The following is a 27,568-nucleotide window of genomic DNA, read 5'->3' as shown; positions in this document are numbered from 1 at the left end:
ACGGAGGGCCGGGCGGGTGGAGCGGCTGGAGGCAGCTCTGGGTGGGCCGAGCAAGCCCCGTGTCGGGCTGGGAGGTGCCGATGCCTCGGGCTGGTTTCGGGCAGCCAAGGGAACAGCTGGAAGTGGAATTGAGCTGTCAGTGTTCAAGTGAGAACAGAGGTTTCCAGGAGGCCACTGGGGCCGTGGGAAAGGCGACGGGGCCGGTGTGGGACAGAGCAGGCGGGCACCGCGCCGGAGCCCCCGGACAGCAGCGCTCAGGCAGGACTGCATGGCACGAATGGCTTTCAGCTTCTGCTCTAACATTGTATGTCCTTGCACACTAGGAAGCAAACAACACTTATTTTGCTAAATTGTGTTTTATTGCAGGGTCGTAACTAAATGACTAATTGCTGTATGTTTCAGTTCTTTACTGAAGTCCCTCCATTTATCTTGACCACATATGCAATGACTCTTAATTTCTAATTTTGTAGTTTGTTCTTTTAGTTCTTTGTATTACGATATGAAATGTAGTCATGTATGGTAGTGTTACACACTTTGGGGCAGAATAAAGTCCTGTATTTTTCTTTCTTTCTTGTATCATTAAGTTCTACTCACAAATAAAACTCTTGAAAAAAAAAATCATGCTCTGCTTTCAACACTTGTAGACTTTTATTCTGTAGCCTCATTTGCTAAGTTTTCTTTTAATGATTAATATGTTGATTATTGATGGCTTTCATTCTCAGAAAATACTCAAATTTGTTACTGCAGGGCTCCTTTCCCAGAGATTCCCAGCTCAGCAGTGGGCAGAGCCTGGTGGTGGTTCCTTCCCCCACCCATTAGCTGGGGTCAGCATGGTGCTGTCAGCCGTGGCTGGCTCCCTCAAGGAGGCCTTTGGCACCTTGGGTGAAACTCTGGCCCCTTTTTGCCTCAGCCAGACGGGGATGTTCAGTTCAGAGGGGTGTAACAACTGCAACGAACTGAGCACAGGACTGTTCAATGGATCCATTTATTGTAATGCAAAAAGAACAAGGCTTGGTCATCAAAAACATCACGCAGTATTAGAAATATAAAACATCTCTCCAAATTTAATTGTGTATTAAAAACAGTCCACCTGTGCCACAGTACCAGTAGGGCACCAGGCAGCCTGTCGTGTGCTTCTGCTTTTGTTTGACCAGGTGTGGATGCAGCATTTGCAGAGCTCTTGTACCACTTGTACAAAAACCCCAGCAGAATGGTCCTGAGGGTTTGTTCTGTGCCAGCCCAGCCCCTGCAGAGCTCAGGGTGAGGAGCAGAGCTCTGTGTGCAACAGCACCTGGTGGGTGGGAGGGCTCCAGGCCTGCTGCTGTTGTGCTGTCTCTGCTGCTCTTCGTGCCTTACTCAACTCTGTGTGTCTGTTTTCGTGTGTTTGGTGTTGTTCTGTTAGCAAAGCTAACCCAGCTGCCTGGGAGGCCACCTTAAACAGAACTGCTGTGTGTTCTTGCTGCAAATGGTCATCGTGTATCTCCTTCCAGAAGATCAAAATCTTCCGATTTGCTCAGCAGAGTCAGGTCTTGCAGAGGTCCTTGGAAGCTGGTGATGGTTTTGTGGTTCCCTCCTACTCCTCCTTTGTCTGCTGTTTTATAGACCTGAGCAGAGCCAAGGGGACAAGGAAAAAAGCTCCACAGATGGTGAAGCAAATCTCTGCCCCGGCCAGCCAGTAAACTGCAAAAGAAAAGGGATTCATCTTGTTACTGTGCAGCTCTGAAGCTGCTTCCCCTTCCTCTGTCCCTTCACCCTAAAATGCTCAGGGGTTCTGACCCCGTGCAGGGGGTACCCATGCCCCTTCTGCCCCGGCTGGGCTGTCTGGGGCCAAAGAGAAGAAGGAGCACGAGCCACGCTCACCTGCAGCTGCCAGGATGGGTCCCAGGGCTCTGGCCAGGGCGCCCAGGCTCCTCAGGATGCCCATGACTCGTCCCTTCTGGCCGGCAGTGCCTGTGCAAGCAGAGCGTGACACGGTGTGGGCACAGCTGTGGCTCTGGGGCCTTGCGCTTTGGGGCTGTTTCCCACCTGCATCTTCCCCTCCCATCATTTCTCACCCAGCCCCCAGCCTGCGCTTGCCCTCACCGAGGCCCTCACAGCCGCTTCACGGCATGAACACCAGGGCCTGGCACAAGTGCTTGACTGGGACAATGTGTAGTGCATGTTCCACACCTCCCAAAAATCCCCAAACCTCTCCAAAACAGCAGCTTCACATCGTACACAAGACTTTCCGAGAAGGCCCAGGTGTACAATAAACACCGAACTGTGCATGCAAGTTCATAAGAGCAACGTAAAAATGACATTAACGAGCAAACCCTTGCTTTTCCACCTCAGCAAGCACTGCAGTCCTGGCCCCCAGCTGACCCAAAGCCTTGCTGTCCACAGATGGCACCACAGCAACATCTGCTTTACAAGGTTACGTAACAACCAGTGCCAGAAGGTTTCAGAAGGTTCCTCAGAAGGTCTTTTCCAAGGAAACAGCAAGAAATCATTGCACGGCTGGCAGGGATGGCTGGTGTCTCTTTCAGAGAGCCCAGACTGTTCCCTCCTTGGTGCTGTTTGTGGCCTTTGCCCACTTCTCATCTTCTTCACCACCAGCAGCAATGAGGTTGCTGCAGTTTGCCCAAATTCAAGGTGACACTGATGGTCACTCTGAGCAGGTCATTGCTGTCAGTGCTGAAATTATCAGTTACGGGACAGGTATGAGCCGGGGGGTTCCCTGTGCTCCCCTGCAGAGGGGCCCGAGGTGGATCCACCATCTCCTGTTGATGCTCCACTCAGCTCAAGGTCGGTTCTGTGTAAGTTGAGCCAAGTCGATACAAAGGTCAGTGGTGTGGCCAAGGGCAGCCGGGCAGAGCAGGAGGACACTCACCATAGCCTGACACCACTGCTGACAAACACGGGATAACAATGGCTGCAGCTGGAAAAATCCACAGGAGAGACTGTCAGTGAACAGCAGAGCTCGGAACAGACCAGAACAACAGGGACAAACATGTGGCCCAAACTGGTTACTGCTGCAGGGAAATGTGCTGAGCTCCGGGCCCTGAGCTCTGACCACACTGAGTCACCAGGTTTAATCCAGCTCAGTGATGGGAACACCCCCAACAAGCCGAGCTGCAGGGAGAGCCCAGAGCTGTGAGTGCTCCCAGCAGATGTTTCACATCAGCATCCCTCATTCTGTGAGCCCAAGGGACAGGGATGGACAGGGCGGATCAGCCAGCTGGCAGCTTCCCACATCACTCTGCTCTTATCAGGTGGAGCAGGGAATGCTCCTGTTCCAAACAGACAGTGAGGTGGCCGTGCCCAGAGTGACACTGTCCCTGTGCAGGCAGTGCACTGGGCTCAGGGAGGAGAGGCAGCTACAGCCTCTCTTGGGAAAGAAGACAGTCACGTCCAAGAGGAAAAGGTTACAAAATTTTTTGGACTCAAAAGCCAAGAGTTGTTCAGCAATCACTGCCCTCTTACTGAAATAGGGGCCTTTTCTGCCAAGAAAGAAGTGTGCTTCAAACATATAAAGGAAGCGAAGGGAAGGGAAGGGAAGGGAAGGGAAGGGAAGGGAAGGGAAGGGAAGGGAAGGGAAGGGAAGGGAAGGGAAGGGAAGGGAAGGGATGGGAAGGGAAGGACAACGGGAGAGCAGGAATGATCAAGGTTGCTTTAACTGCAGGTGCCCCAGCTGCTGGGCAGAGGGAGGAAGAGAAGAGGAAGAGAACCCCCCCAGGGGCATTTCTAGCTGGCCTGAGTGGGAAGAGATGGAGTCATCTGCACATTGAGGGGCCAGGGAAGACTCAAATCTGGTTAAACATAATGAACACCCCCTCTCACTCCTCGCCTGTCAAACACACAGCTGGCCCCAGTAAACAATAGACTCAGTATTTTGTGGTGCACTTTGTGGTTTACAGTTTATTCCTAAATCAAGCTGTACCACGCAAAAGAGAAGTCCACTTTTGTGATAAGTCATATGTGGAGCTGCTTAACAGTAGTTAGCAGCATTGGTAATACCTGAAATCTCTTTTTAGACATCCAGTGGATGGATACAACTTCACTTGTGACTGTTCCCCTGAACAACAGCTTAGGCTGGCGGAACAGAATGTATGCAAACACTGAAAACATCCGGCCCTCACTGTTGCTCAGTCCAAACACCCTCAGAGTGTGCAATCTCCAGCCTAAGAAATAATGTAACACCACTCAGGTATAAAGATTCTGTGTCTCGCTTTTTTTCCCTGAGCTGAACTATTTAGTGAATACTTTGCTTCTAGGTCTGCTAAGAGGGGGTAAAAAAACCCCCATCCTCAAGAGCCCCACTGTGAGACAGGACAACAGGAGCTTCCAAATACCACCACGACAACTTCCTGTGATACAAACACATCAGAAAAAATCCCACACACCGTTTCGTTCATATTTGGTAAACCCAAGTGTCAACTTCCTGTTACTTGTAGTTTGAAACTGGAAGTGCATATTTTTTAACAGTGTGAATAAACACATGAAGGAAGAACATTTGTGCTTAGCTCGCAGTGCCTTTTGAACAGCTCACCGAAGGAGTACAGCAACAGTCCAGCACTCAGCATGGTCACGTTTGCAGCCCATCCAATTAACAAGAACGCTGGAATCAGCAACATAATAGCCTGCAAAAGGAATGAGTCACACGGTTACATCGGAGCCGCGCTTGTTAAAGCCTAACTCTAGGTGTCCTGCCAGTTCCCTTCCGGGGATGGGACAGCACACAAGTTACAAGCAGAAAGTCCCTTCTCCCCAGGTAGACATTTCCAAGTCACCTGGATGGCCACACACCGGCACAATGAACTTTTCTGTCCCCTCTCACTATCACATGATTGCACACCACATGCAAGTTCTCTCTCTACACATCTGTCGTTTTGGGGGGGTTTTTTCTCTTGTTCTGTACTGGCCTAGACAGAAATCTGGCTTTAACTCTTCATCTCCTGAGCTGGCACGAGAGAAGAAAAAGCTTGTGTGCAGCAGGACTACAGCTCCTCCGCTTTTTCTCAGTGTTATTGGCTCAGCCTAACTTTAGCTTTCAGATTTCTGAGGCCAAGAGGAAAAATGGGGGGAGAGGGTGCATCAAAAATTCAAACCCCCAAAATAAAAAAGCATTCTTCATCTCCTCCAAGAGCTGGGCTTCCATTCCCCTGTGATGTCTCTCTGGCTTACAGAGCTCCCGCAGAAAAGACAGATCAGATCTGCTTTGTGTGTGATAAAGGAGGGTATTCACTGGCACTGAGTGCCTCCTTCTGAAGATTCAGTGATAAATGAGCTACTGTAACCACTGTGCTAAGAGAGGCCACGTTCGCCATACGGTGCAGATTCACGAAGTGCCAGAATAACTTCAGCAAAAGGGGGAACTCCCACAAAAGCCACTGGCATCCACGGATCAGAGTGCCCCGGGGCTGGGGGTCTCTGCAGAGCGGGCACGGGTGTTCATGAGGAGCCATCAGCTCAGCAAACGAGTGTTGGAGGTAACTGCACGTCCTAGTGCAGGGCTGAGGAAGGAGTGTAAAAATGAGAGGCGCAAAGGGCTGTGCAGTGCCAGCACACACAGCAGGCTGGCAGAGCACACGGGGGAAGCTGCTGTGGAGGATGAAGCAGCACAGCTGATGTTCATCCACAGGGAAACGTGACACCAGCAACCTGACATCAAGGTTCGACTGCCAAGGACCAGGGTGGAGATTGTTTCACCAGCAGAAATCACTTTAAGAGAAGCTGAGTCAATTCACTGGAATGCAGTGGTTTGGAAATCTACCCTGCCACCACTGAAACGACACTGGCCTCAAAATAATGTAAAACACATTAATCAAGGCTCTAACAGTCCAAGCAAACCTATTGCCAAGGAGCCAAGGTAATGCTTTGTTTAGTTCCACACACAGATGTAAAGGACACAACACATCTGCTGTCCCCACAGCTGCATAAACTGCAGGGAGCTGTTCCCTGTCATCCCAGCACAGCAGTTGCAGTATCTCTATGAGGAAAGAACCAAGCAAAACGAAGGAATGTACACTTCTGCCAGTGAAACCTCAGCCTGAACACTGATACATGCTTTTGTTACGTGTAATACAGATGATCACAAACCAAAGACTGAAAAAAAAAATCTATTTCTCCCTGCCCAGCAGTGAAATATGCTCTAGGGAAAGCCTGTCAAACACAAAGATAGCCAGATTGAAAATAATTTCCCAGAAACAGAGTCAGAGATCAGCCCTGAAGCAATTGTAATAGTTTCAATGTCTGCACTGCAAGAGAAATCACTGAAATAAAGCATACTCTTCACAATATTTTACCTAACTTGCACAGATGGACAATCTGTTCTCATTTCTTACTGCAATTAAATATGAAGAACACAAAGTTTCAGTAATATTGTTGCTCATATCATAAGAAAGGGCTTTAATGTTCCAAAGTTTAGTTAGACAGGTAAGTGCCCAGCAACCAGTTCTGAGAAGCCATTTAGCTGGATAGATGAGAGGGAAATTTCTTTTGATTGGACAAATACAGTTATAACCTCCAGCTACCCTTCACTGCACTTCAGACTGAAAATTAACATATCAGATTTGTGGGGGGGGAAAGAAAAAGAAATATTGATTTATTTTATTTTTTTTTTACCCTTTTTACAGCTCTGATTTCATTTCCTGGCTTGATTCGGCGAGCATAGCCTCCCTGGATCACAGCCATTGTTATTCCAATAAAGAAAAACATCTTGCCCTGCTGCATGCTGGAAGGGAGGCAAAAACACAGATTATGGAGTCACGCACGGAGCCGACCTCCCCTGAGCAGGGGAGACAGAAAAGCCTTTGGGGTGAGCCGGCACTGCAGAGCCCTCACAGCACTGACAGCACCTGCCAGGGCAAGCACGGAGTAACAAGGGAAACCTCCCAGGTCTTCCTGTACAGACGGGACAATGCTGGCAAGTGCTGCAGCCACCGCAGGGCTGCTGTGGGGAAGGTCAGCCTTTCTGGGGTGGCCCACAAAGACTGCACATAAATGACCCTGTGCTGTCAACATCTGTGCCGTGAGCATGGGAGATGTTGGTTTCCAAGGGGCAACTCATGGAGGGTTTGATGGAGGTCAGCAAGGCAGGCACAGCCTGGTGGTGACCCGGTGTCACACTGGGAAGTCTGAGATCACTCCCTCCACCCTTCAGTTTTCTTCGGTTTTCCCTTTCCTTCTCTTACTGACTGAATTATGTGGATATTCTCAGCTGAAGGGCCTCACCTCCACAAGAAGCTTGGTGCCTCTGCTGGCACACAGCTCTGCAGCTCACTGAGGGCTGCCCCGAATGCACAGGACACAGCAAAGCTCAGTGCACTACAAAACCTCTCCTTGACACACATGGATTAGTTAAACCACAAACTGTAATGAAAGACAGACAGGGAAAGATGAGACAACCCCCTGAGAATTACTGAAGGACATGCACAGGAATCAAGTTGCAAGTTCACGTTCCTGGCTGGAATTCTTCCTATGAGCTGGCAGGAAAACTATTTCAAGCTGAGCTGTTGGTGGATTCTGTTCTCTTTCTTCTCTGGTGGTTGACTACAGGAAATCAGGCTCTGTGACATGACTGCACACCATATGCCATGCAGAATTCGCTGATGAGCAAATGTCTTCACAGAGATATTCACCCATCCTTCGCCTCCTTGAGCTTCAAGATTTGTCCCAATACCCAAAAACTCTTCTGAGCAAGAAAAGGTTTTACTATAATCAATACACCTAGCACAGCTATACCTGCTTCAGGAGCTTTAATTTAATCTTGGGTATTTATATTCCCTAGTTTTTAGAAGTTGTAGATTGAGTATTCCTCTCATGATAAACATTGTGTTTATATTTCATAAACTCTTCTCACAAAGCCCAAATACCACCAAATGCAGGGGTGGCTTTACTGAGTGGTTTTACTAATGTCAGGAAGCCTCTTTTGAAAATACACGAGGAGACCTTAAAACAAGATTCTGGAAAATATCCTAGGCAAAATATACAGCACCTATTGCAATACCTGCTGAAGTGGAATCTCTGGTGAGTGAGAAAACTCAGTGTGTACTCCAAGCCGGAAAACAGGAAGAGGTACAGGAAGTAGGCCAGGCCCAAAATTTTGAGATTCTGAAGATCTGAAAAAACAAAAAACCCAAACAAACACCAAGGGGGTGGGAGGTGGAGAGAGAAACATGGTGTTTTCAAAAACACCAAAGCTTGACAAGCAAAGCTTGATAATGAAACCACAATAGAAGAGCAGCATTTACCAACTGTACAGGGAAACGTTCTCACCTCAGACGCTCATTTTAAATATCCATGCAAGACATGCCAGAAAATGAGTCCTACAGAGATGCAGAGAATCCTACATCTCCGAGTTGTGAATTGAGAAATAAAATTCCAGTCTGAAGTTCCTGGTTTGCAGCTTGAATAAGCAAACTCACATCTCCCTTGCTCAGTCTTTAAATTACTTACTGCAGCCAGTGGCTGAGGAAAACACAAGCATGAAGTCAGAAATCTTCAAAACACTCATCTTCAAAACCTTCTTTTGGGAATAAAAGGACCAAGGTCCAATGGAACTTGTGATTGCCTGTTCATAAGTTATTAAGGTGGGTTTTAAATGAGTCAACAGAGTCCTGCTTCTGGAATGGTTTGAGTACAGTTTTCACTTAGAGACCAAAGCCACACACAAAAGGACACAGAGTATTACTGTAAAAAGCCATCTGACACTTACTCTGCTCTGAAGGGGATTCCTTTCCTCGGGTGACTGCAGAGAACTGAAATAAAGCCAAAGGACTGAGCAAGTCAACTGCTGCCTGAAATCCAGATGTCACAGAAGGGACCTGATCAAAGACAGAAAGAGATTTATTTAAAACCCTAATGTAATAACCACTCTAGGAGCTGACAGTAACCACCAAATGTGCCTCTACACCTACACAAATCATCTGAGATGAAACAAGGCACCTGGCATTGGGATTTGAGTGGGCCCCAGTAACAACCCAGACTTTCTGAACTCAGAACTGTAACTGAAAGGTAGAGCACTGATAGCACCTTTCACTGAAGACAAAAATTCTTCTTTGGGTTCTTACAAAGCAGAAGTGGCTCAGCCTTGATGGTGGCTTTATTTGGGTCACTTTTTGGATCATCACTCATGTCCAAAGAACCTTTACTGGGAAAATAATGGCACATCTGCCTGCAAGCTCATAGGAAGCTGAGGATTTGCTCTTGTGCTACAAATCTGAGACCAGTATGTGCAGCACATCAAACACTGGTCTGTTTTGGTACTGGTTGCTATTTTGGACAGCCAGTGACACCTCCTGGGGAAGAGAAGGAAAATATAATTTTTACAGAGATTCTTAGGAGATATTTTAGAGAAATTTCCAAGGAGATTCTGCCCAGCCGCAGTGGGTGGCTTTTTGAAGAGAAAGATTTGTTTTGTAACACTTCTGGGCCTTGTACTGTGTACATTTCAACCTAATTGTGCACCTGGTGGCACTCTCCCTGCTCCTTACCCACAGGCATTTATTCTTCCATTTTATGCTTATTCTTTCATCTAATTCTAAAATAATTCTTTCATTTTTAATTCTAAAATATAGAAAATTAAAGAAAACACTAAGCGAAATAATGTCTAAATTATTAGGAATCAAATTCCCTATATTATTAGGGAAACAATTTTTTTAGAGCAGAATTTAGTCTGTCACTTTACACAAGAGCCACAGGGAGAGATAACACACTCAGGAATCCTGAATAATCACAGGTAGTATTTCACGCCTTCAAAGCACTGCACAGGCTTTGATGAGCTTTCTTCACTTCCCAGATGGGGAGAGAGGGAGCCATGGTCCCTTTGAGGGCAGAGATTAAAGGTCAGATTATCAGTGGAATTTAATCTCAGTGCCTGACCTGGGGACTAATTACGGGCTGGATTTAATGAAGCTGTAAACAAATCACCCTTCAATACGGTATTAACGTGACCCCTGTCTTGTTTTGATAGAGCTTCTGGGTACCCAACAGCAGTCTGGAGCCCATCAGTCTCACAACAGCAACAGTTCAAGAGACTGGGCTGGCCTGAAGCCATGAAGCTGCTGATTCACACAGAACATACTGGGATATTTATTCTTCCTCCCACTGCATTTGTTGCAGATAATAAACAGACACACCCAAGAAGTTTGCTCACCCTGTTGAGAAGTCTGAGAGGATTTCCTGAAGCTGGCCTGTGGCAATCCCCAGTTGCTGCATGTGTTGGTACCATGGGGTTTGCATTACAGCACAGAGAACCTGGGCACAAGCAACTCCCTGCAAGCATCTTTGCCAGTAATGAAAATGCTCTGTAACTTGTACCTGTTGTGAATTATTACCCATATCAGACAGCATGCCAAGCAGCTTTGCACAAGGCTGATTTTACTTTGGTCCAATTGCAATGCATTGCAATTGCACATGTTTAAAATCTTAAGTGTTTTACGAAATATATACTTATTAGATTTTTTAATGTAGGTGTGTTTGTGTGTGAGCACATGAATTTTTTCCAGTTTCTCCTATCTTTGCCACAGAAACAGTGCTCTAGAAATGATTTAATCTCCTGATCCATAATGAAAACATTGTCCCTAAAACTGGCTAAAGAGTTTCACCAAACCCCAAAAGGTATACACTGCCAATTTCAGTCAATGTCAGCAGCTGCATGAAGTTTAGTTTCTTCACAGGTTCAAACTCTGCAACATCTAACTTGTATTTAATTTCTATGCTTATGCTTCATTATTCCATCATTGTTCAATTTCACTTCGTGATCACCCAAAAGTCACCTTGAATGGCAGGCATTTTTCAGAGGGTCTTTGCTCATTCTGTTTTCCTCTGCTGCAGAGAGACTCAGTAACAGGTCAGGAAGGCAGAGCCAGTCCACATCAGGAATGCAGCCTTACCTTCCAAACCAGGCATGTTTAGTATGCACAGAGCACAGCTTTGTCTTTCCACAAGCCTGCCACTGATACTGCATAGCCCTACACACAGTCCAGAAAAAACGAGTTGTAAGACTCTCCCTCCAACGAGGCAGCCCTGCTCACAGCTAGTTTAGCTAAAAACTAACTCAAAAGCTCTTAAAGGGGACAGATGCCACTAGAGACCTTCCTATTCTTCCTTCTCCCAGTCAGGTCACAGCAGGAGCTGTTTTGGCTACCATAAGGCCAGTGTCTGACTCTTCACCTGATCAACTCATGGAACAGTTGACAAAAAGAGGAAGGAAGAGAGAAAAAATGTTGTTCTCTTTGGATGAAAACACATCCTTGTTTCCCATCCCCCCTCTATTTTCCCTTCCTACAAGTTAATTCCAACATGAATCAATACGAAACACTCTCTCCTGTGGAAAGCAGACTGAGAGAGAAACAAGGTTATAATAAGCAAACTTCAAGGAAACAGATGTCTGATCCCTCTGGCACATCCTCCTGCCAATTATCATGATGATTTCCCCTCTTTTTACAGCTTTGTCCTTCCACCATATTCCACTCTTGTACTTGTGGGAGCACCTGCTCCAGCTCAGACCAGACAAGTTCCAGAAAGGCAGCCAGCATACCTACCTTTCCTCTGCCATCCACAGGCCAAGAAATCTGCTCACTCCCACTCAGAAAGTGTGAGGAAATACCAAAGAAGAGAGCAGAGCAGCCTAATAACTGAAATTACAAATATGCTGGAACACATGGATCGCATGCCCAGATGGAGGCTGACAGCACAGGAGCACTGACACCAACCAAAGAAGCCCCAAACAACCCTCCCCTGAGGCAGCCAAACACTCTGAGTACTGTGTGTGACTGGGACCTGGCCCTGAGCAGCACCTCACTGCAGCACCCGCTCCCCAAAAAGGCAGTGACAGAGAGCTCCTTTCCTTACAAAGATTCAGTGGTGTTGGCTAATACAGACCAGCGGCTCAGACCTTTCAAGAGGATAATAAAAGGGGGAGGGATCTCTTCAGTCATCACATGATCCTAAAAGGCACTGAAGCCATTTAATCACTCTACGGCAAAGGAGGAATTGTTTATAGAATACAGATTCACTCTGCAGCACTTCCCTACGTCACCATGTCGCCACCTTCCCAGACTGTGCAGCTCTAACTAAGAACAGGATTTTATCTGGAAGGTTTAGAAACAGCCAAACAGGAAAGAGGAACAGATGACACATGGGAAGAGTTGTTAAAAGAAAATAACATAGCTGTAGTGCTTGGGAACATGGTGGGAGCAACAGATTTCATGTGGGACACAGCCTGCTGGGAAACACCAGGGCAAAGTTTTGTCCTGGCAGGATCACTGCAGATTAAAGTTTCCTGAACAATTCTCTGTGTCAAATGGGTTTGGCCATCCAGAGACCAAGCAGGCTCCAAAAACTGAGTGCTGCCTAAAAACCAGGGATCACAGCAATGACCCAGTCCAGTGAAAGTCTCAGATCAAGTGCAGATACCCAGGGCTGAATTCCACTTCTCTCACTTTACAAAGGAGACTGTTCTAAGAGACTTTTAATCAGACATACCTTGGACAGTGTCCAATCACACAATATTAAATCCTAATGTTAGTAAATGTTCAGCCCCATAAATCCAACCAGTCATTGAATTTTAGCACATGCAGGTATTTTCTAACTGTAGAAGACAGAGCAGCCCAGAAAAAAAGTAATTTGCTATTTCAGTGTTCAAAATATTCAAGCAAATACAAGACATTAGGTAAGAAAACTTCTAACTTATACCGGCTAAATGAAAGAAAATCCAGTCTCTGATGCATTTACTTTTATGATTTGCTGAAATTCTTCCCCAAGGAATCCTTGTTGTCATAGTTAAAATTTCACAGTCTCCCTCCCATGTTCACATTAGGTTTAGAGAAATTTAAACCTATCACACCAAAACCAGTAACTAGAAAGAACTTATATTACACTGGGCTAGGAGATAGGCCCATCCCTGGAAGTGTTCAAGGTCAAGTTGGATGAGGTTTTGATCAATCTGGTCTAGTGGAAGGCGTCCCTGTCTGTGGCAGGGGATTTGAAACAGGTGATCCTATTCCAACCCAAGGTCCTTTCCAACCCAAAATATTCTGTGGTTCTATGACCATACAACTGCTTTGACATCAGCCTTAATAATAATCCTAATCCCAGGAATGAGCTAAATTTCTGAGACACTGGCTAAGCCTTATCTTCACTGTTTCCAATATTTCAACAATTCTCAAATCCTATTTTTACATAAAACACAGATCTTGAGACTGATTGTCCATTTACCCGTTTTTCCTTGGGAAGTGTCTCTGGAAGAAGGAAGAAGATGAAAATGAAATCAGCCACAGAAAACACGAGTGCTGACAATGCTGAACGAAGGTAGAAGACTTCTCCTTTCTCTGTCTGCATGGCGAGGTAAGCACCCATCATGGGACCCAGGGTGAAGCCCAGGGAGAAAGCAACACCAATCATGGCCTGCAGGGATAAAGTGAACACAGACAGAGGACTTTAGACACCAGTTTCTTCAGGTTTTGAAACAATTTGGATTAATGAGGTACAGAACCCAATCACTCTGAGGATGCAGGGAGTGCACAGCAAAGAGCATGAAGCGTGAAAAGCCTGCTGTTTCCAAATAACCGATTTTGTTTACTGTCCAGTCAGGGAAGTGGCAGGAAAAGGCAATGGCCCACCACTGTTTGGGAATAGCTTCAGTCAGATGGTGTTTGCCTCCCAGAAAGCAGAATGAATTTTGCTTTGGAATATAAAAGAATACAAGCCATGTGGATGTGAGCCATGCTGCACTAAGTGACTTACTCTCAGGCCCTAAAAATAGGCCCTGACCCATTTTATTTACTAGTGCTGTAAGGCTACCTCTCTCCACAAACAAAAATGCATTTTGGCTCACAAGCATTATAATAATTTGCTTTGAAGATTCATCAGCTATCACAGTGAAATCTAAAGCCCTTCCCCCCCAAGAAGCAGCTGTCCTCTGTTAGTGGCTTATAACAATCTGTTAAGAGAAGTCTGGGCCTCTAAGGATTTTATAGGATAAAAGATATAACTGGTAATACACAGGCCAAGTTCAGCCTGCAGGTGTTTCCATCTGGGCCACTGCCTTCTGGAAGTGGATAAAGCAGCTGCTCATACTTCTCAGTCAGCCAAATGTCACATCCTTTACCCACTGAGCTCAGATCCTGAAGCCAGCACAGTGTGCAAGGAAGTCAGGAGCACACTGTGCTGTGCTGCTGCGCTTCCACAGCTTGGGAAGGTGAGGAAAAGGAGTTGCCCTGTAACTGGCTTCCAGCTGCCAAAAATGGGACATAAGACCTTTTGATTTCTAAGCTATTATAATCAGAATTAAAGTTACCAGCAGGAGTAACAGTTCTAACATTGAAACAAGAATAGTTTTCCCATCTCTAGAGCATCTGTATTTCACTAGTAGGTGAAGGTTGTTGGCAAAAATCCAAGAGCTCCCAGGAATATGAACTGGCACCTTTCCAGAAGCAAGGTAGAATGTAAAGTCATGTTTTCACTTGATCAGTGAGCACACACCTGAGGAAGATGTACTGAGCAGCAAAAATCAATTAAAAGTTGCCTGTTAAAACGAAATGTGTGTCCCACATGTGTAACTCACCATGCCCTTGCTCCGTGCTTTTGGAGAGTGCAAGTCAGCAATGATAGCAGTGGAGAGGCTGACATTCCCTTTGCTGATTCCACCTATGATCCTGGAGAGAAGAAAAACGCCAAAAGTCCGAGAGGCAGCCCAGAGTGAGTATGATGCTATCAAACCCATCTGCAGAAGCAAGAAAGGGTTCTTTATAAGGCAATGCAAAATTAATGTAAATTCTGTTCATTTCCCAGCTAAATATTTACATTTTTTTGTTTGTTTTCAATGGCTGCTTCAAACCCCATGTAACAGAAATGGCTGAATAAACTGACACTGAATTACGTCTTGAACAGCAATATAAAAGAAGTAGAAACAAGTTCATACAAACTAGATATAATTGTGATTTTTCTAACAAAATCAGAAGACCAAAATTCTGTGGAAGTTAAACCAGTCCTGGGTACAAAATATTTTTGTACATCCCACTCCATTTGTTTCCAAATTCAAGAGAAATCTGAGTTCAAAATATGGAGAATGTTCATGTTCATAAGAAATGCCTCTTGCAGTGCTACATAGAACATCCTAACCAACAATTCTCAGGCTCTGTGGAACAGGTCATGAAGTGATCAGCCCTCATTAATCACTTGATGAACTAAACACAGGAATTAAGGCTAACATTTGTCAACAGAGCATCTGAAGTCATCCTCCCATGCACAGGGGAAAGGGATTTTGGAAAATGACAGAAGCAGATAAGTATTTTGGTGTCTTCCATGTACAGTTCTGAGTCTGGGAAGTTCATTTTAAGAACTCACACTTGGAAGTGTGGCCAAGTGATTTGGCAAGAAAGAGTCAACAACCAGCAGATCTAGAAAACTCAATTCCAGAGCTGAACTGTGACTGTCACAATTCACACACAGTTCAGTTTCTGTGCTAAGCACAAGATCATGGTGCCTTCCACTGTATATGGAGATGTCATGACTAAGATCAGCATGTGACACATACCACTGTCATCAGGATGACAGGCCTTCTGCCCCAGTGGTCTGACACAGCCCCAGTGAGGGGAGAGGAGAAAAACTGCAGGAGGGAAAAGATTGAACCAATCAGACCTGAAAAATAAAAGATAAAAAGATATGGATTATTAGGCTTGCTGCGTTCATCTTAAATACAAAGACAGCCAAGCTGTTCGAGATTTATCACACTGTGTGTGATAAAAACTTGAAATTAAATGTAAACCAGCAGCTGTGAAGAATAGATTTGTCTCTGAAACCATGCCACTCGCAGAACACCAACCTTGCATTGTTACTTAACTGAGGCAGCAAATACAGACAGACCAGATGCACAGCCAGAGCAGAGTAACAGTCATAGACTGGATGACTTCCTGGTTACTTCACTGGTGAGAAAGGGTTTGAAACTCGCTGGTTCTTATCGAATGATTATTCTCCAATGTTTCCCTGCTGACTACATACATTTTCTGTTCTTAAGGCAGAGATAACACAGTCTTTAACAGCCACAGTTCTTTTAAGACTTTTTTGATTGTTTGAACCTGATTCTGTCACACTTAATTAGCTTTTCTTTCCTTTTTATCATGGAAAGAAGGACTTAAGCACTGCTGTTAGTGAGGCACCCTAAGAGGTAGGAGTGATTCCAACAGACTCCAAGAGTCTTTTGAAATCTGCCTCCAGCTTCTGTGATCTTTAATTCCTCTTTTCTCTTGCCATTTCTAGCTTCACAGACTTATTAATTTGCACTACACTCTCAACAAGCAGGCAAAAGATGCTTTGCTGTCACAGCTTTTCTCTAAAGGAAAAACTGGGTTATATGTTTCAGATCATTCGGCTATCAAAGCTTTAAAAGGCAGAGGAGAGACAGACCAGAAGTTCTGCTCCCATCAACTTTGAGGGAGGCAGAATATTGATACTGAACACCTTGTCAAGAAGAGCTGCTTGTGATAACTCAAAGCTCCAAAAAAAAAAAACCTGCGTAAAAAACCTTACAGGATTTTACACTGGCAGTTTATGACACACAGTTCCCTTCACTGTGTTTCTAGCACTGTAAAAACACCCTTTCACGCCAAATATTTCCAAGCCAGCATGCAGCAAAACCAGGGCTGTTCCATATGGGGGAGCTGAGCGTGACCACAGCACTGGCAGCGCCCTCAGCAGCCCCCTGAGCTGATGGGTTGGGCAGAGCAGGTGCTGCCAGCAGGGCCCACTGACAGTCCCACACCAGGCCAGCGTTACTCAACACATCCTTCCAGCCCAGTCTGGACCAGCAGGAGTCAGGGGCAGAGAAAGGAGTGGAAACAACACTGTGATGTAGGTTGGGAGACGAGACACCTCCAAGGTAGGTCTGAGGCCCATCCAAGGGATGGGGACAGAGACAACCCGGGAGACCAAGACTGAAATCCAGCTCCTGAACCACTGGGCAGAAAATGTGTGGGTGATGACCGGTCACAGCAACTAAGTATTGGTGCCCTCAGGGCACTGACATGGGCAGGGAAGTTTCTGCCCTGAAGAGCTTGCAGTCTAATCAAAAATGAAAAATATGGCTGGCTCTGGGAGAAACAACAAGATGATCTTTCAAGCACCTTCCCAATCCTATGCTCCTTGTGGCAGGTGAGGGCAGTGAAGGAATACAGGCTGCAGGAAGGCTGCAGCAGCCTCTATTTAACATCACAGCTAAAATGAAACTTTCCACAAAGCACTCCCAAGAGTACAGGACATGGCAGGTAAAAGGAAAAGCAACAAGTTAGACTTGACTGGGAGTTCCCACCCCTTGTCTAAACAATCTGAGATGGTGAGAAGTTAAAAGTAGGAAGCCTTAGAGGAGACAGAAAGCAGCTTCTGAGGGATTAAAGAAAACTGTTTCCTACCATTCAAAGTCAGTAATTTGACTAAAAAATGAGCAGAGAAAGAAAAACATGCCTGCGAGGATATGGTGAGAAAGAGGAAAACGGCTTATAAACTTCCTAATGCCTGTTATACCCAATTAAACAACTTTAAATAGTAACAATACATTCACACATATTCTAATTAAGTTTTGTGTTTCATTTAGTTTATTTTAAAAGCCTTTTGCTTATCTTGGGGGAGGCCTCAGCTCACTAAAAAGAGAGGGTGGATAGGGTCTAATTAAATTTAACCCAGACACCTTCATATGTTCATTCATACTCTGAAATCACAGTTTTGTCACAACTGAGTAGATGGCAAGAAGCCAGAAGAGTCTCTGATGTGTAACATGACATATTTCCCTCACTGTTCCTGCTGGAGCTCATCCACACCAGTGTCCAGTGACAGAAAATGCTTATGGGCCCTGCAAGCCAGCAGCTCTGCTTCCTTTAATGAGACTAATGAGATTTAGAAGCAGTGCTGCAGTATACCTGCCCAAGGGGCAAGCAAGGCTGGAACTCACAAGTTTTTATTTCCAGGGCTTCCTACTGATTGATCTCTGATCGTGTGCAGATCAATTGTGAAGGCAGAGTAATTTCTGTGACTGCCAGGGCCCAGCACAGCAGGCTCCTGACCCTCAGCTGGCAATCTGACAACAGGGAACAGCAGGCCTGTATTTCTGTAACAATCTGTACAACAAATTGAGTAAGATCATAGGATAATTCAGGTCAAAAAGGAGCTCTGGAGATGACCCACTCCAGCCACCTGCTCACAGGGTCAGCTGTGAGGTCAGAGCAGATTGTTCAGGGCCTTACCCAATCAGGGTTTGACAGTCTCTGAGGATGGACACTGCTCCGGGCAGCCTGTTCCACTGACCACCCTCACTGGAAAAATGTTCCTGTTTCCAGTCTGAACCTCCCCTGCTTCTACTTACACCTGTTACCTCTCCTTCTCCCACACACCTCAGTGAAGTTCCTAGCTCTCCATAATCTCCCAAAGGTGTTGGAAAGCTGCCACTCACTGCAGAGCAGCCAAGGGCCCCAGACTCCCCATCTTCAGAGCCCTCTACTGAACTCACCACAGTGCATGGACACCCTTCCTCGTACAGGGGACCAAACCTGAATGTAGCAATTCAGATAGGGTCTATCAAGTGCAGACTAGAGGAAGATGATCACTTCCCTTAGTCCACTGATTCTGATTCTGTTCACACATCCCAGGAGCTGTTGGCACCTTTGCTGCCAGGGCTGGCTCATGCTCAGCTTGCTGCTCACCAGGACCCCCAAGGCCACCAGTGAGTGTCCAGTCTGTACCACTGCAAGGACTACTCTTTCCCACAGGCAGGACTACTTCAAATTTGTCCTTACTGATTTTCACAAGGTTCCTGTTATCCCATTCCTCCTGCCGGTCTGGGTGTCTCCAAATGACAGAGATGGGGTTGCTCAACTCTTCATTGCTATTAGTGTGGTGAAAACAAAATCATTTATAGTCTACTCTAAGAGACATTTTCTGTGTTACTTAAATCTAGAACTAATAACAGGCAAGCATGCTTTTTGTATTTCTCGTCATTCTTCACATCAACATTGCTAATAACTTGGAAAAAACATTGTTTTTTGGCTGTTAGCTTGTTTGTTCAGTTTCCCTACCTCCAAACAAGACACTGTTGTATTTCCTCTCTGGAGGTATCCCAGCCATCACTGCAAACCAATCTACCCCACGCTGCAATGACAAATAGAGTCCATCCTGAAAAAAAAAAGATAACAGGGAAAAAGCAGGAAGACAGTTTTATTTTCAAAGACAGCATCAGAGCTTAGTGAACTAGAGACAATGTTTGATGATTCCTTCCCTCCTCCTCCCCACAAGGGAAAATTTCCTCACTGATCACAGGCCAAAAATAGCTTAAATTGTGAATGTTATCAGACTGCAGATAGTATATGTTTGGGTGGGGGAATGTCTGAATTTGAACTTTTTCAAGCCTTCAGGCCCATTACTTGTTAAATCCTGAATTAAACAGGCACGCCCTGAATCTTTCAATTAAAAAGGCATCATGAGACACACTCTGTCCTGCTGCACATAGACTGTTTAGCTTGGGAAAACCAGAAGCTTGCAGATGAAGAAAGAAAAGGTGGTGCAAAAAAGAATGATTGCCAAAAAGAGGAGGAGGACTTGAAAAGAAGAGGGTCTGGAAAAGAAAGTGCAGATCTTGGCTCTTGGAAATACACTGGAAGTGAGGGAAGACCCTGGAGATCAGAGTCCATGGTTTGGGTTAGAGATATGGTAGTAAGAAGGACACAGCCTACAGCTGCAGCTGGAGTGGGGTTAGAAAGGGACTGAGAGACAGACGTGTGGGCTGCAAAAACGATTCTCCCACAACAACATGTTCACCTTGACCAGTAATGCCATTAACACCTGAGAAGGGTAACAATGATCCTGCACAGCCAGGATCCAACAGGACCTTCTGCTCTGTTCCTGGAGCAGCAGCCAGCTCCCTGCTAGGGATGGAAGTTGAGATGGAACTCCACACTAGGGGAGGAAGCAAGTGACCTTGTGAAATAGGTGGGGTAAAAGCTCTCATCTCCTTGGTTCTTCAATGAACCCCAGCACACAGATCCACTATGAACTGCCTCACCAGTGACATCAGTGTAAAACACCAGAGCATTGGTAACTACAAGGACTAGTCCCTAAGAAATACTTGAATTTTTACCAAAATAAATCTCACATTTTAATGAAAAAATACATGTGAAGAGTTTTATGCAAATAAATTCAGTCCATGAACCATTTATATGTGCCGGGTAATTATTAATCTTCTGACAGCTGTTTAGTTTGCCCCAAGGCAGGTGATTTTTCTTCCATTCCTCCCTCAAGATCCTACCACTTTCTGTGGGCTGACTTTCTTGTTACTTACCTCAGTCTGGCTGTAATAATCAAGGATGGAAGGAAAGAGTGGCAAGATGAGAGCAAATCCCAACAAGTCGATGAAGAGTGCCAGGAAGACAATTGTAATAACACGATTATAGTTCTGTTCCTGCTTGTCATTCGTGGAGCTGCTGCCGGTTCCTCTCTCTTGCAGGGCCATGTTCCCAGTGCTCTGCTTCTAAAAAAAATTTCATTTATATCCAGTCAACAGGAAGCTTTTTGCAGGCCTTTCATAAGAGTTTCTTGCTGATTCATTCCTACTTTCTACAGACTTTACAAAAATAAGTTCTGGCTATATTAAGCCACCTGGGAACAAGGGAACAAGAGCCTCAACTCCCTAGTCTTGGTTATTAGCTCAGCATCAAATTATCTGCCATCAAGAAAAAGCTACAAAGGCAATAAAATAACAAACTGTATTATAGGAGCACCTCAAAAAGAACAGAACTAAGGAGCATTTGAAGTTTGTCAACCCGTGAGCGACTCTAATATGACTTTCCTACATGTTTTCAACTCAGCATTACAGTAGGATAGGCATGAAAGGGCACTCTATTCTAAATATTCACATCCAAGTAAGAGTTTATTTATGCCTTCAGTGTATATTAGAAATGACGAAAACAACAATTAAGGGAAAAAAAAGAAAAAGAAAGTGGCAGACTTCCTAACTATTGCAGGAATGCTGTCTTCAAGATCAACCCCAGAGTGCAACACAAGAAACAACAGAAGAAAAATTTTAAACTTCATCATTTATTTCTTTTTCCAGGTGATATGTACTGACCTGGGGCATCAAATTATTAAGGCACCATTTTTATTCTGTCAGAAACGTCAGAACTATCAACTCTCTTTGATAATACTCCAAAACTATCTTAAAGCCCTAAATAAGGATGCAGACCATATATAGTTCAGTCTTTAACAAATAAAGGAATTGGTCTCAATCCCCAAAATAAACTTTTTTCTCAACATAAATCAAAATCAAGGAGTAATATATAAACCATGGAACTGCAAACTTCAGAATTATAAGACATACACGATATCTCAGTCATGAAAGAATCAAATTTACAGTCTTTTCTACTGCAAAAGTCCCTAAAAGTTTGTTGCACTAAAAAAAAAAGAGACAGATTTCATCCAAAGCCAATTAATACAAAAACATTCATTGACTATGATGTGTCAGCACTGAAAACAGTGAGCAATTCTTAATGTAAATTTTATTCCAGACTAGATGTACCATATTATATACAAGGCACTTGTGCACAGCAAACGATACTACACTAATTGAAGGCTATAACACTTTGTCATGCTCAGCAATAAATATTATTGTGACATTTCTTTACCTGTGAAGTCAGGTTATTAGAACTGAAGCATTATTAAAGCTCAATTGCCAGGAGGTAAATAAACATGGAACGGGGGGCACCTGCAATCCATTTCCTGAACTCTTGGCAAAATGCTCTTAACCAAACTGGTCTGATTTACCAGATCTATGTTCCTAAGATCCTTTTATTTAAAATGGCAAATTATCACAGCTATAAATATTCAGCATTATTTGCTCACCCAAAGGATAAAGGAACACATGGAGCCAAAATAACCATTCCTTTAAGCAAATACTCTCTGGCCCTAGGTCTAACCAGCCAACAGCTGAGGGATGGGCTCACTGAGGCAGGCTCTATCTTGTTTTTCCTCACAATTTGTTTAGTCATCCACTGAATTATATGACCAAGCTGAACTTTATTCCAAGGTTATTTACAGAGATCAGATCCTTCACACCTTTCCCTCAGGAACATTTCAGCCAGCGTGCAGCATGAACCCATCAATGCTTGCGCTGACCTTCCACTCTGCTCCACTTTCGGCTGCGTGGTTGCGATTTCCCTTACGCAATACCCCAAGGCACTGCATGTTTCTGCCTTTGTGCTCCATCGGTTTTGTTGTTCAAACCTCTCCATAATTTTCTGCTAGGCAGGAAACCACACAACATTTTACAGGCCCTTGGCATCCTGACAGTAATAACAGAGCACTTCACCTCCCCGGCGACATCTGCCTTGCGTGAGGCGCGCCGGGACAGGGAGGGCTCTCAGTCTGGCCAAGTTGTTCCCGCACACAGGTGAGTCCCTCACACTCGCTGGCTCTGCCCGGCTCTTCCCAGCCCTTCCCTCGGGATTCCCCGCCTTGTGTCTCGTCGCTTCTGCCCCCGTCCTCCGTCCGCAGGGCCGGGGCTGGATGCCGCGGTTCCCAGGAAGGGATCAGCACCAAAGCTGGCCGTGTCCTAAGGCACGAACTGAGGTTTGTTATCTGCCAGCAGCCAGATTTTCACCCTTCTGGGGTTTTCTTACCTCACCTTCTCCCCCCGGTAAAATCTCCCGGGCGCGGCTTTACCTGCTCAGCGCCGGGAGGGCTCCTCAGCCTCCCTCCCACAGCCCTGGCTCAGGTCAGGGCGGGCGCTCGGCCGCGGGTCCCCAGGGCAGGGAAGGGGCGGCCCGGCAGCGATGAGGCGGAGGACGCGGGTCCCCCCCGCCAGGCTCCCGGGGACCCGCAGCCGCCGGGGGAGCCGCGCCCGGCCCTGCCCCGCCGCTCCCGCCGCCCATCCGCCCCCGCCCCGGTAACCTACCGCTGCTCCGGGGTGTGCGGGCGGCCCCCGCCTGCCAAGAGCCTCCCCGGGGATGCTGCGGGCGGCGGCTCCTCCCCGGCCCTCCGCGGCGCCCCGGCCGCCTTCCTGTTCCGGCGGGGAGGGAGCCGCTCCCGGCCCGCGCCCGGCGGGAGGACGGACCCGGCCCGCCCGAGCGGCTCCGCCGAGCGCGGCGGGGCTGGAGCCCGCACCCAGCGCAGCGCCGCGGCCTCGGGAACGAACCGCGTACCTCGCACCGCAGCCCCTCCTTCGCCCTGAAACACGAGTCTTGAAACACTCGTTCCAAGAGGAGAGCGATGTTTCGTTTGTTGCTACAGCAGCAGTTAGCTGCGGCTTTGATAAGGGCTGTCGGACAAAGAGAAAAAGGTAGTTGCAAAAGATGTAAGTCCCGTTCCCGAACCAAACTTCTCGCTCAACACGAAGTTTTTTAGCTCGGAGAACATGAACAGCTGTGGTATTGTAAGCGCCACCGAGCACTGTTCCCTTATCCAGGCGTGTCTGGTGTCCAACTGCCTAATTAAAAAGGGAGGATGTGGTTACAAGTGGACTTAGGCAGATCCATCACGACAGTCTTAAACAGCTAAGAATCTGCCAGCAAAGTGTATAAAGCAAATAAATACAGGTGTTAAAAAGGTTCTGATTCCCTCGAAGGCAATGCAGTTTGGGGTGGATGTAGTTATCAGCACTTGGACACAAGACCTTCTACTCAGTGACATCTCGCTCATGGATTGCCAGCCGATTAGACCTGGAGGAGCTTATGTAAACATAACATCAGGATTAACATGCCAGTTAGATCAAATAGTTATCTAACTGGCTAACTCAAATAGTGAGCTGCTACTCTCATGTATACCTGAGAATTTTATGTACTTAGTTCGGTGTGAGAAATATGGTAGATCCAGAACACAGCCTGAAACCTGAATGACTGCACAACAATTGCAGCCCATTCCAAGGCAAACTTCTTTTTTTAGGTGCTCTGAACTAAGTATTAACAATCCTTTAATATACGGGGAAAAAATATATATATAGTATATAACTGATCAGGCACCATCTGAATTCAGATGCATTAAAAAAAAACAAAACCCATTGAGACGCCAAAAAAACCCAGCTCTTCCTGTTATTAAATCTACTGGCCTAAAGCCTTTGCAGATCACTGAGCCCAGTTGTGTCACTGCAGTCAACCATGTCATACAGTCCTGCATGTAAACACATTACACTGTTTCTAGAATTAGATAGGTCATTACCCACTCCTTTCCAGTCTAAAATCTTGCACATCTGATGAATAATAACTTAAATTTGGTTCCTAGACTACATTTATTAACACTGCCCTTTTTCTTATATCAGTCTTGGTTTTTTTACAGAAGTAATGCCTCATCTACTCTGGCATCTACTTCCCTGCTCTATAGCTAAAAAGAAATGTTAGCCCTGAAGTCAGTATTTTAAAGGATTTAATGTCATACAGCATCTTCCTAATTTTTTAGACTCAGACAATGTTCAGACTGCATGAAAGATTTTAGACCTAATTTTAATAGATTTTTTATCTTTTTAATAAAGATTTCCAGACCTAATTTACTGAAGAAGAAAAAAAATAAACCAACCCCAATCTTCCCCCAAACCAAATCCTTACAAAAACTAGTCTTTTAAACTAAGCAAGACTGCATAGCCAATATATTTAGGTCTGAAATACACCTGTTTAGCTTAGGAAACACACCTGGAAGACCACAAGGAGCACCTTCCTAGAATGCTTTTGACTCCCTGAATATGTAACACCTCACAGTCTCAGAGTGATGATAAAGCTGCCAAGCGTTCTCAGAGCTACTGTTTGACTTTTGCAAATGCCTAGAAGGGCCATGAAGAGGAAAGAAGTCCCACCTGTTCCTGTGGCTGACAGCAGCCTCAGCCTAGCAGCCCAAGGGCCGCTGTTGAGCTCCACCCCGCAGAAAGCTGGTGGTCACAGGGGAAGCCTCACACAGAGCAGGGACACACCATGGCAGATGGTAACTTCTGCAAGGCGCAACTGAGAATACCAAACTGCTTACCAGCTTCCAACTGACAACCAAGAGACCAAACTCCCGAGGACACTTTGCATGCTGTCATAAGGAAAGGTAATTTATGCAGTTTGTAGCTGAACAGTTTTGTTCTCACCCTATTCTTTACAATATTCACATTCAAGGTAGCTATTCTCTGGGACAGCTGATGATGACAGATAAGCTACCTAAAACTAAAGGCAAAATGGTAATTTTCCTTTTTTTGTGTGTGATGACTTGATTCTAGTTACAGAATCGAAATCGCAGGGGAAGCCCGAAATAATGAAGTCGGCAGAGCAAACGCAGGTCCGATCAATATGATTACTGCTACCTTTCTCCTTTATTCTGTGTAAGATGGCAGGTTTTATACACTCTAGATAGTTTACACTTACAGATACATTCTCATTGGTACATGGCACAGGGAAGAATGCAAACACTCATTGTTTAATAAACTGTTTAAGGCAGCTACTATGTCCACACCAATTACTATCCTTGTTAACTACTATGAAACCCTTTGACCCCTGCTAACACCTTAAGTGAAAATTTCTAATGCGACACACACTTGGCACTAATTTCTATCTGCGCCACAACCCCACAGGCCTCAGTGCCACAGCCTAGAGGCCTGGCATATTGCTCAGTCTGTACAGCACATCTCCTACACGGAATAGTTTCTTTTTTTAGCTAATTAAATACAGATTTACAATTGATAATTTATGTGTCAAAAGGCCTGTTATGACAAGTCCTGGGTTAAAAGAAACAGAGAAACAAGACAGTGCCTGGTAAGTGTGATGGTGTTCAAGAAGCTCTATGAGAAAGGGTCTGCCAGCAGTCAAGCAAGTTCAAGCCCTTTGTAGTCCAAATGACCAGACCTTCCTATCGCATCAGAGCAGCAACACTGCCCAGCTACTACAACATAGTCTTGCTTTCCTACTCATGTAAAATACTGTGTGTTAAGCATCACAGTTCGTCCCAGGTTTGCAACATTAAATCTGACTTTAAACATTGACAATATAATTTGTAAAAGCGCATACAGTGATTCTCATTCAACAAGATTGCAAACAGAACTACTTTCAGTCTGACATTCAAAAATAGTTGAGTAAATCTATCAGCTGAGGTTTCCTCATCCTTCATTTTTGTTCATCAGCATCACAAGGTATTCCTGTTCATTCTCTTGTCCCAGAAAATGTCCTGTCCCAGACACATTATCATTGTGTCTCTACCCTCTTTCTTTACCTCCCTTACTGAAGAACAAAAAGCAGCTGCAAGGAGTATCAAAAATCAGGATCAAAGTGCCTCTGCCAGCCTCTCTGTGTTTCTCATACTCTGCTGGACGAAACCTCTGAAGCTACTGCTAAAGTCAGATAAATAAATAATAATACTTTTTAACAGTTTACTTGTGCTGTATAAACTGTAGCTAAAAACTCCAAACTGAAAGTACAGATTTATACCATAAAATACGAAGTTGGCTCCTTCCTCATTACTTCACTCACAAGTTCTTGACTTTAAAAGATTTTGTTTTAAAGAAAAAAAATCATACTGTGCCAAATGAAAATAAAACAGGAGGTACACTAATCTTCTGAGATTCCTTTGAGGTTTCAGAAGGTAACTTTTCCAAAATCAGCAAAGCTAACTGAAAATTTATCTTTTAGAAGTGTGAATGGATTTCAAACATAGGAATCTTACTCATTTTTGCATGACACAAGTATCTTCCCCATATATACTTCGCATCTAGCCTATTTTAACACTTAATACAAGTGCTTTTGCAAACCAAAAAAAGCTGATAATCACATATTACTTGCATTACTAATCACTAGTAATGCAAGTAATTAACTAGTCATTAACTGACAGTTAATAAAAGCCTTTTCCTTCAATAAAGTGCTTTTCTTTTTCAAAAAACAAGACATGCCTAACAAAGACAGTTTTATCATTAGAGCCCAACTGTAAAGGCTGTTTCTCAACTCACCCCTTCCTAGTTTTAGTCCTGCTTCCATTACAAGTTTAATTTGAGAAAAAAACCTCAAACCAACCACCAACAAAAGAAAACCCAACCAAAAATACCCACATCCCAAAAAAAAAAAAAAAAACAAACCCAAAAAGCAAACACCAAACCAAAAACCCCAGAAAACAGAACAAAGGAAACATTCTAAGCCAGTCCAAAGCAACCAAGCCTAACTGTTAAATCAGATGAACTGACAGTGTGTAAGTTTTTCTTCATGAACAGTAGGAAGAGCATAATGCTGTCTCAGTTACCTATTGGCCAAAAGACAGATCAGATCTAGGAACAGTATTTGAAAACAGAGGGACCGTTGGAGGTTTTTGTAAAGAACCATGGCCATTAGTTCATTCTTAATACACCTCATATTTTAGAGTTTGTCTTTCAGATTGAAATTGAAATGTTTATGTAAGAGGGAATCTTATTTTCCTAACAGTTTTCCATGTAAACATTAGTTTTGTTAAATGAACAACTCTCACTGAATTTACCAAATATTAAGTGAATACCTCAGCAGTGAACCCAGCTCACATTAGCACCCATCAGTAACTGTGATGGTCTTTGTCCCATTGCAACGTTTCTTTGCAAATACAGTATAAAAAGAAAGTTAAAAGTATTTATTGG

At 44.8% G+C, this 27,568-nt stretch overlaps 1 protein-coding gene across 2 annotated transcripts; it reads right to left on the bottom strand.

Moving 5' to 3' along the window:
- Positions 1-455: 455 nt before the first annotated feature.
- MFSD10 (major facilitator superfamily domain containing 10) lies at positions 456-23,033 on the bottom strand. 2 transcript variants are annotated; one of them, XM_066185267.1, is made up of 13 exons: positions 22,913-23,033; positions 20,306-20,494; positions 19,047-19,143; positions 15,521-15,624; positions 14,549-14,707; positions 13,201-13,389; positions 8,696-8,804; positions 7,988-8,099; positions 6,604-6,712; positions 4,529-4,619; positions 2,870-2,917; positions 1,861-1,950; positions 456-1,680 (listed from the first exon to the last, which is right to left on the bottom strand). In XM_066185267.1, the coding sequence occupies exons 2-13, from the start codon at positions 20,474-20,476 to the stop codon at positions 1,574-1,576; spliced, it is 1,386 nt and encodes a 461-aa protein (XP_066041364.1). In that variant the 5' UTR covers positions 20,477-20,494; positions 22,913-23,033; the 3' UTR covers positions 456-1,573. The 2 variants fall into 2 exon arrangements, with proteins under 2 accessions (XP_066041364.1, XP_066041363.1); XM_066185266.1 differs by lacking the exon at positions 22,913-23,033 and adding an exon at positions 22,681-22,766.
- Positions 23,034-27,568: the final 4,535 nt, after the last annotated feature.

Source organism: Chamaea fasciata, unplaced genomic scaffold (assembly GCF_029207755.1).
Source record: "Chamaea fasciata isolate MVZ Bird 193981 ecotype frontalis unplaced genomic scaffold, bChaFas1.0.hap1 SCAF_6, whole genome shotgun sequence".
NCBI lineage: Eukaryota > Metazoa > Chordata > Aves > Passeriformes > Sylviidae > Chamaea > Chamaea fasciata.
This window is presented reverse-complemented; position numbering and strand designations above follow the sequence as displayed.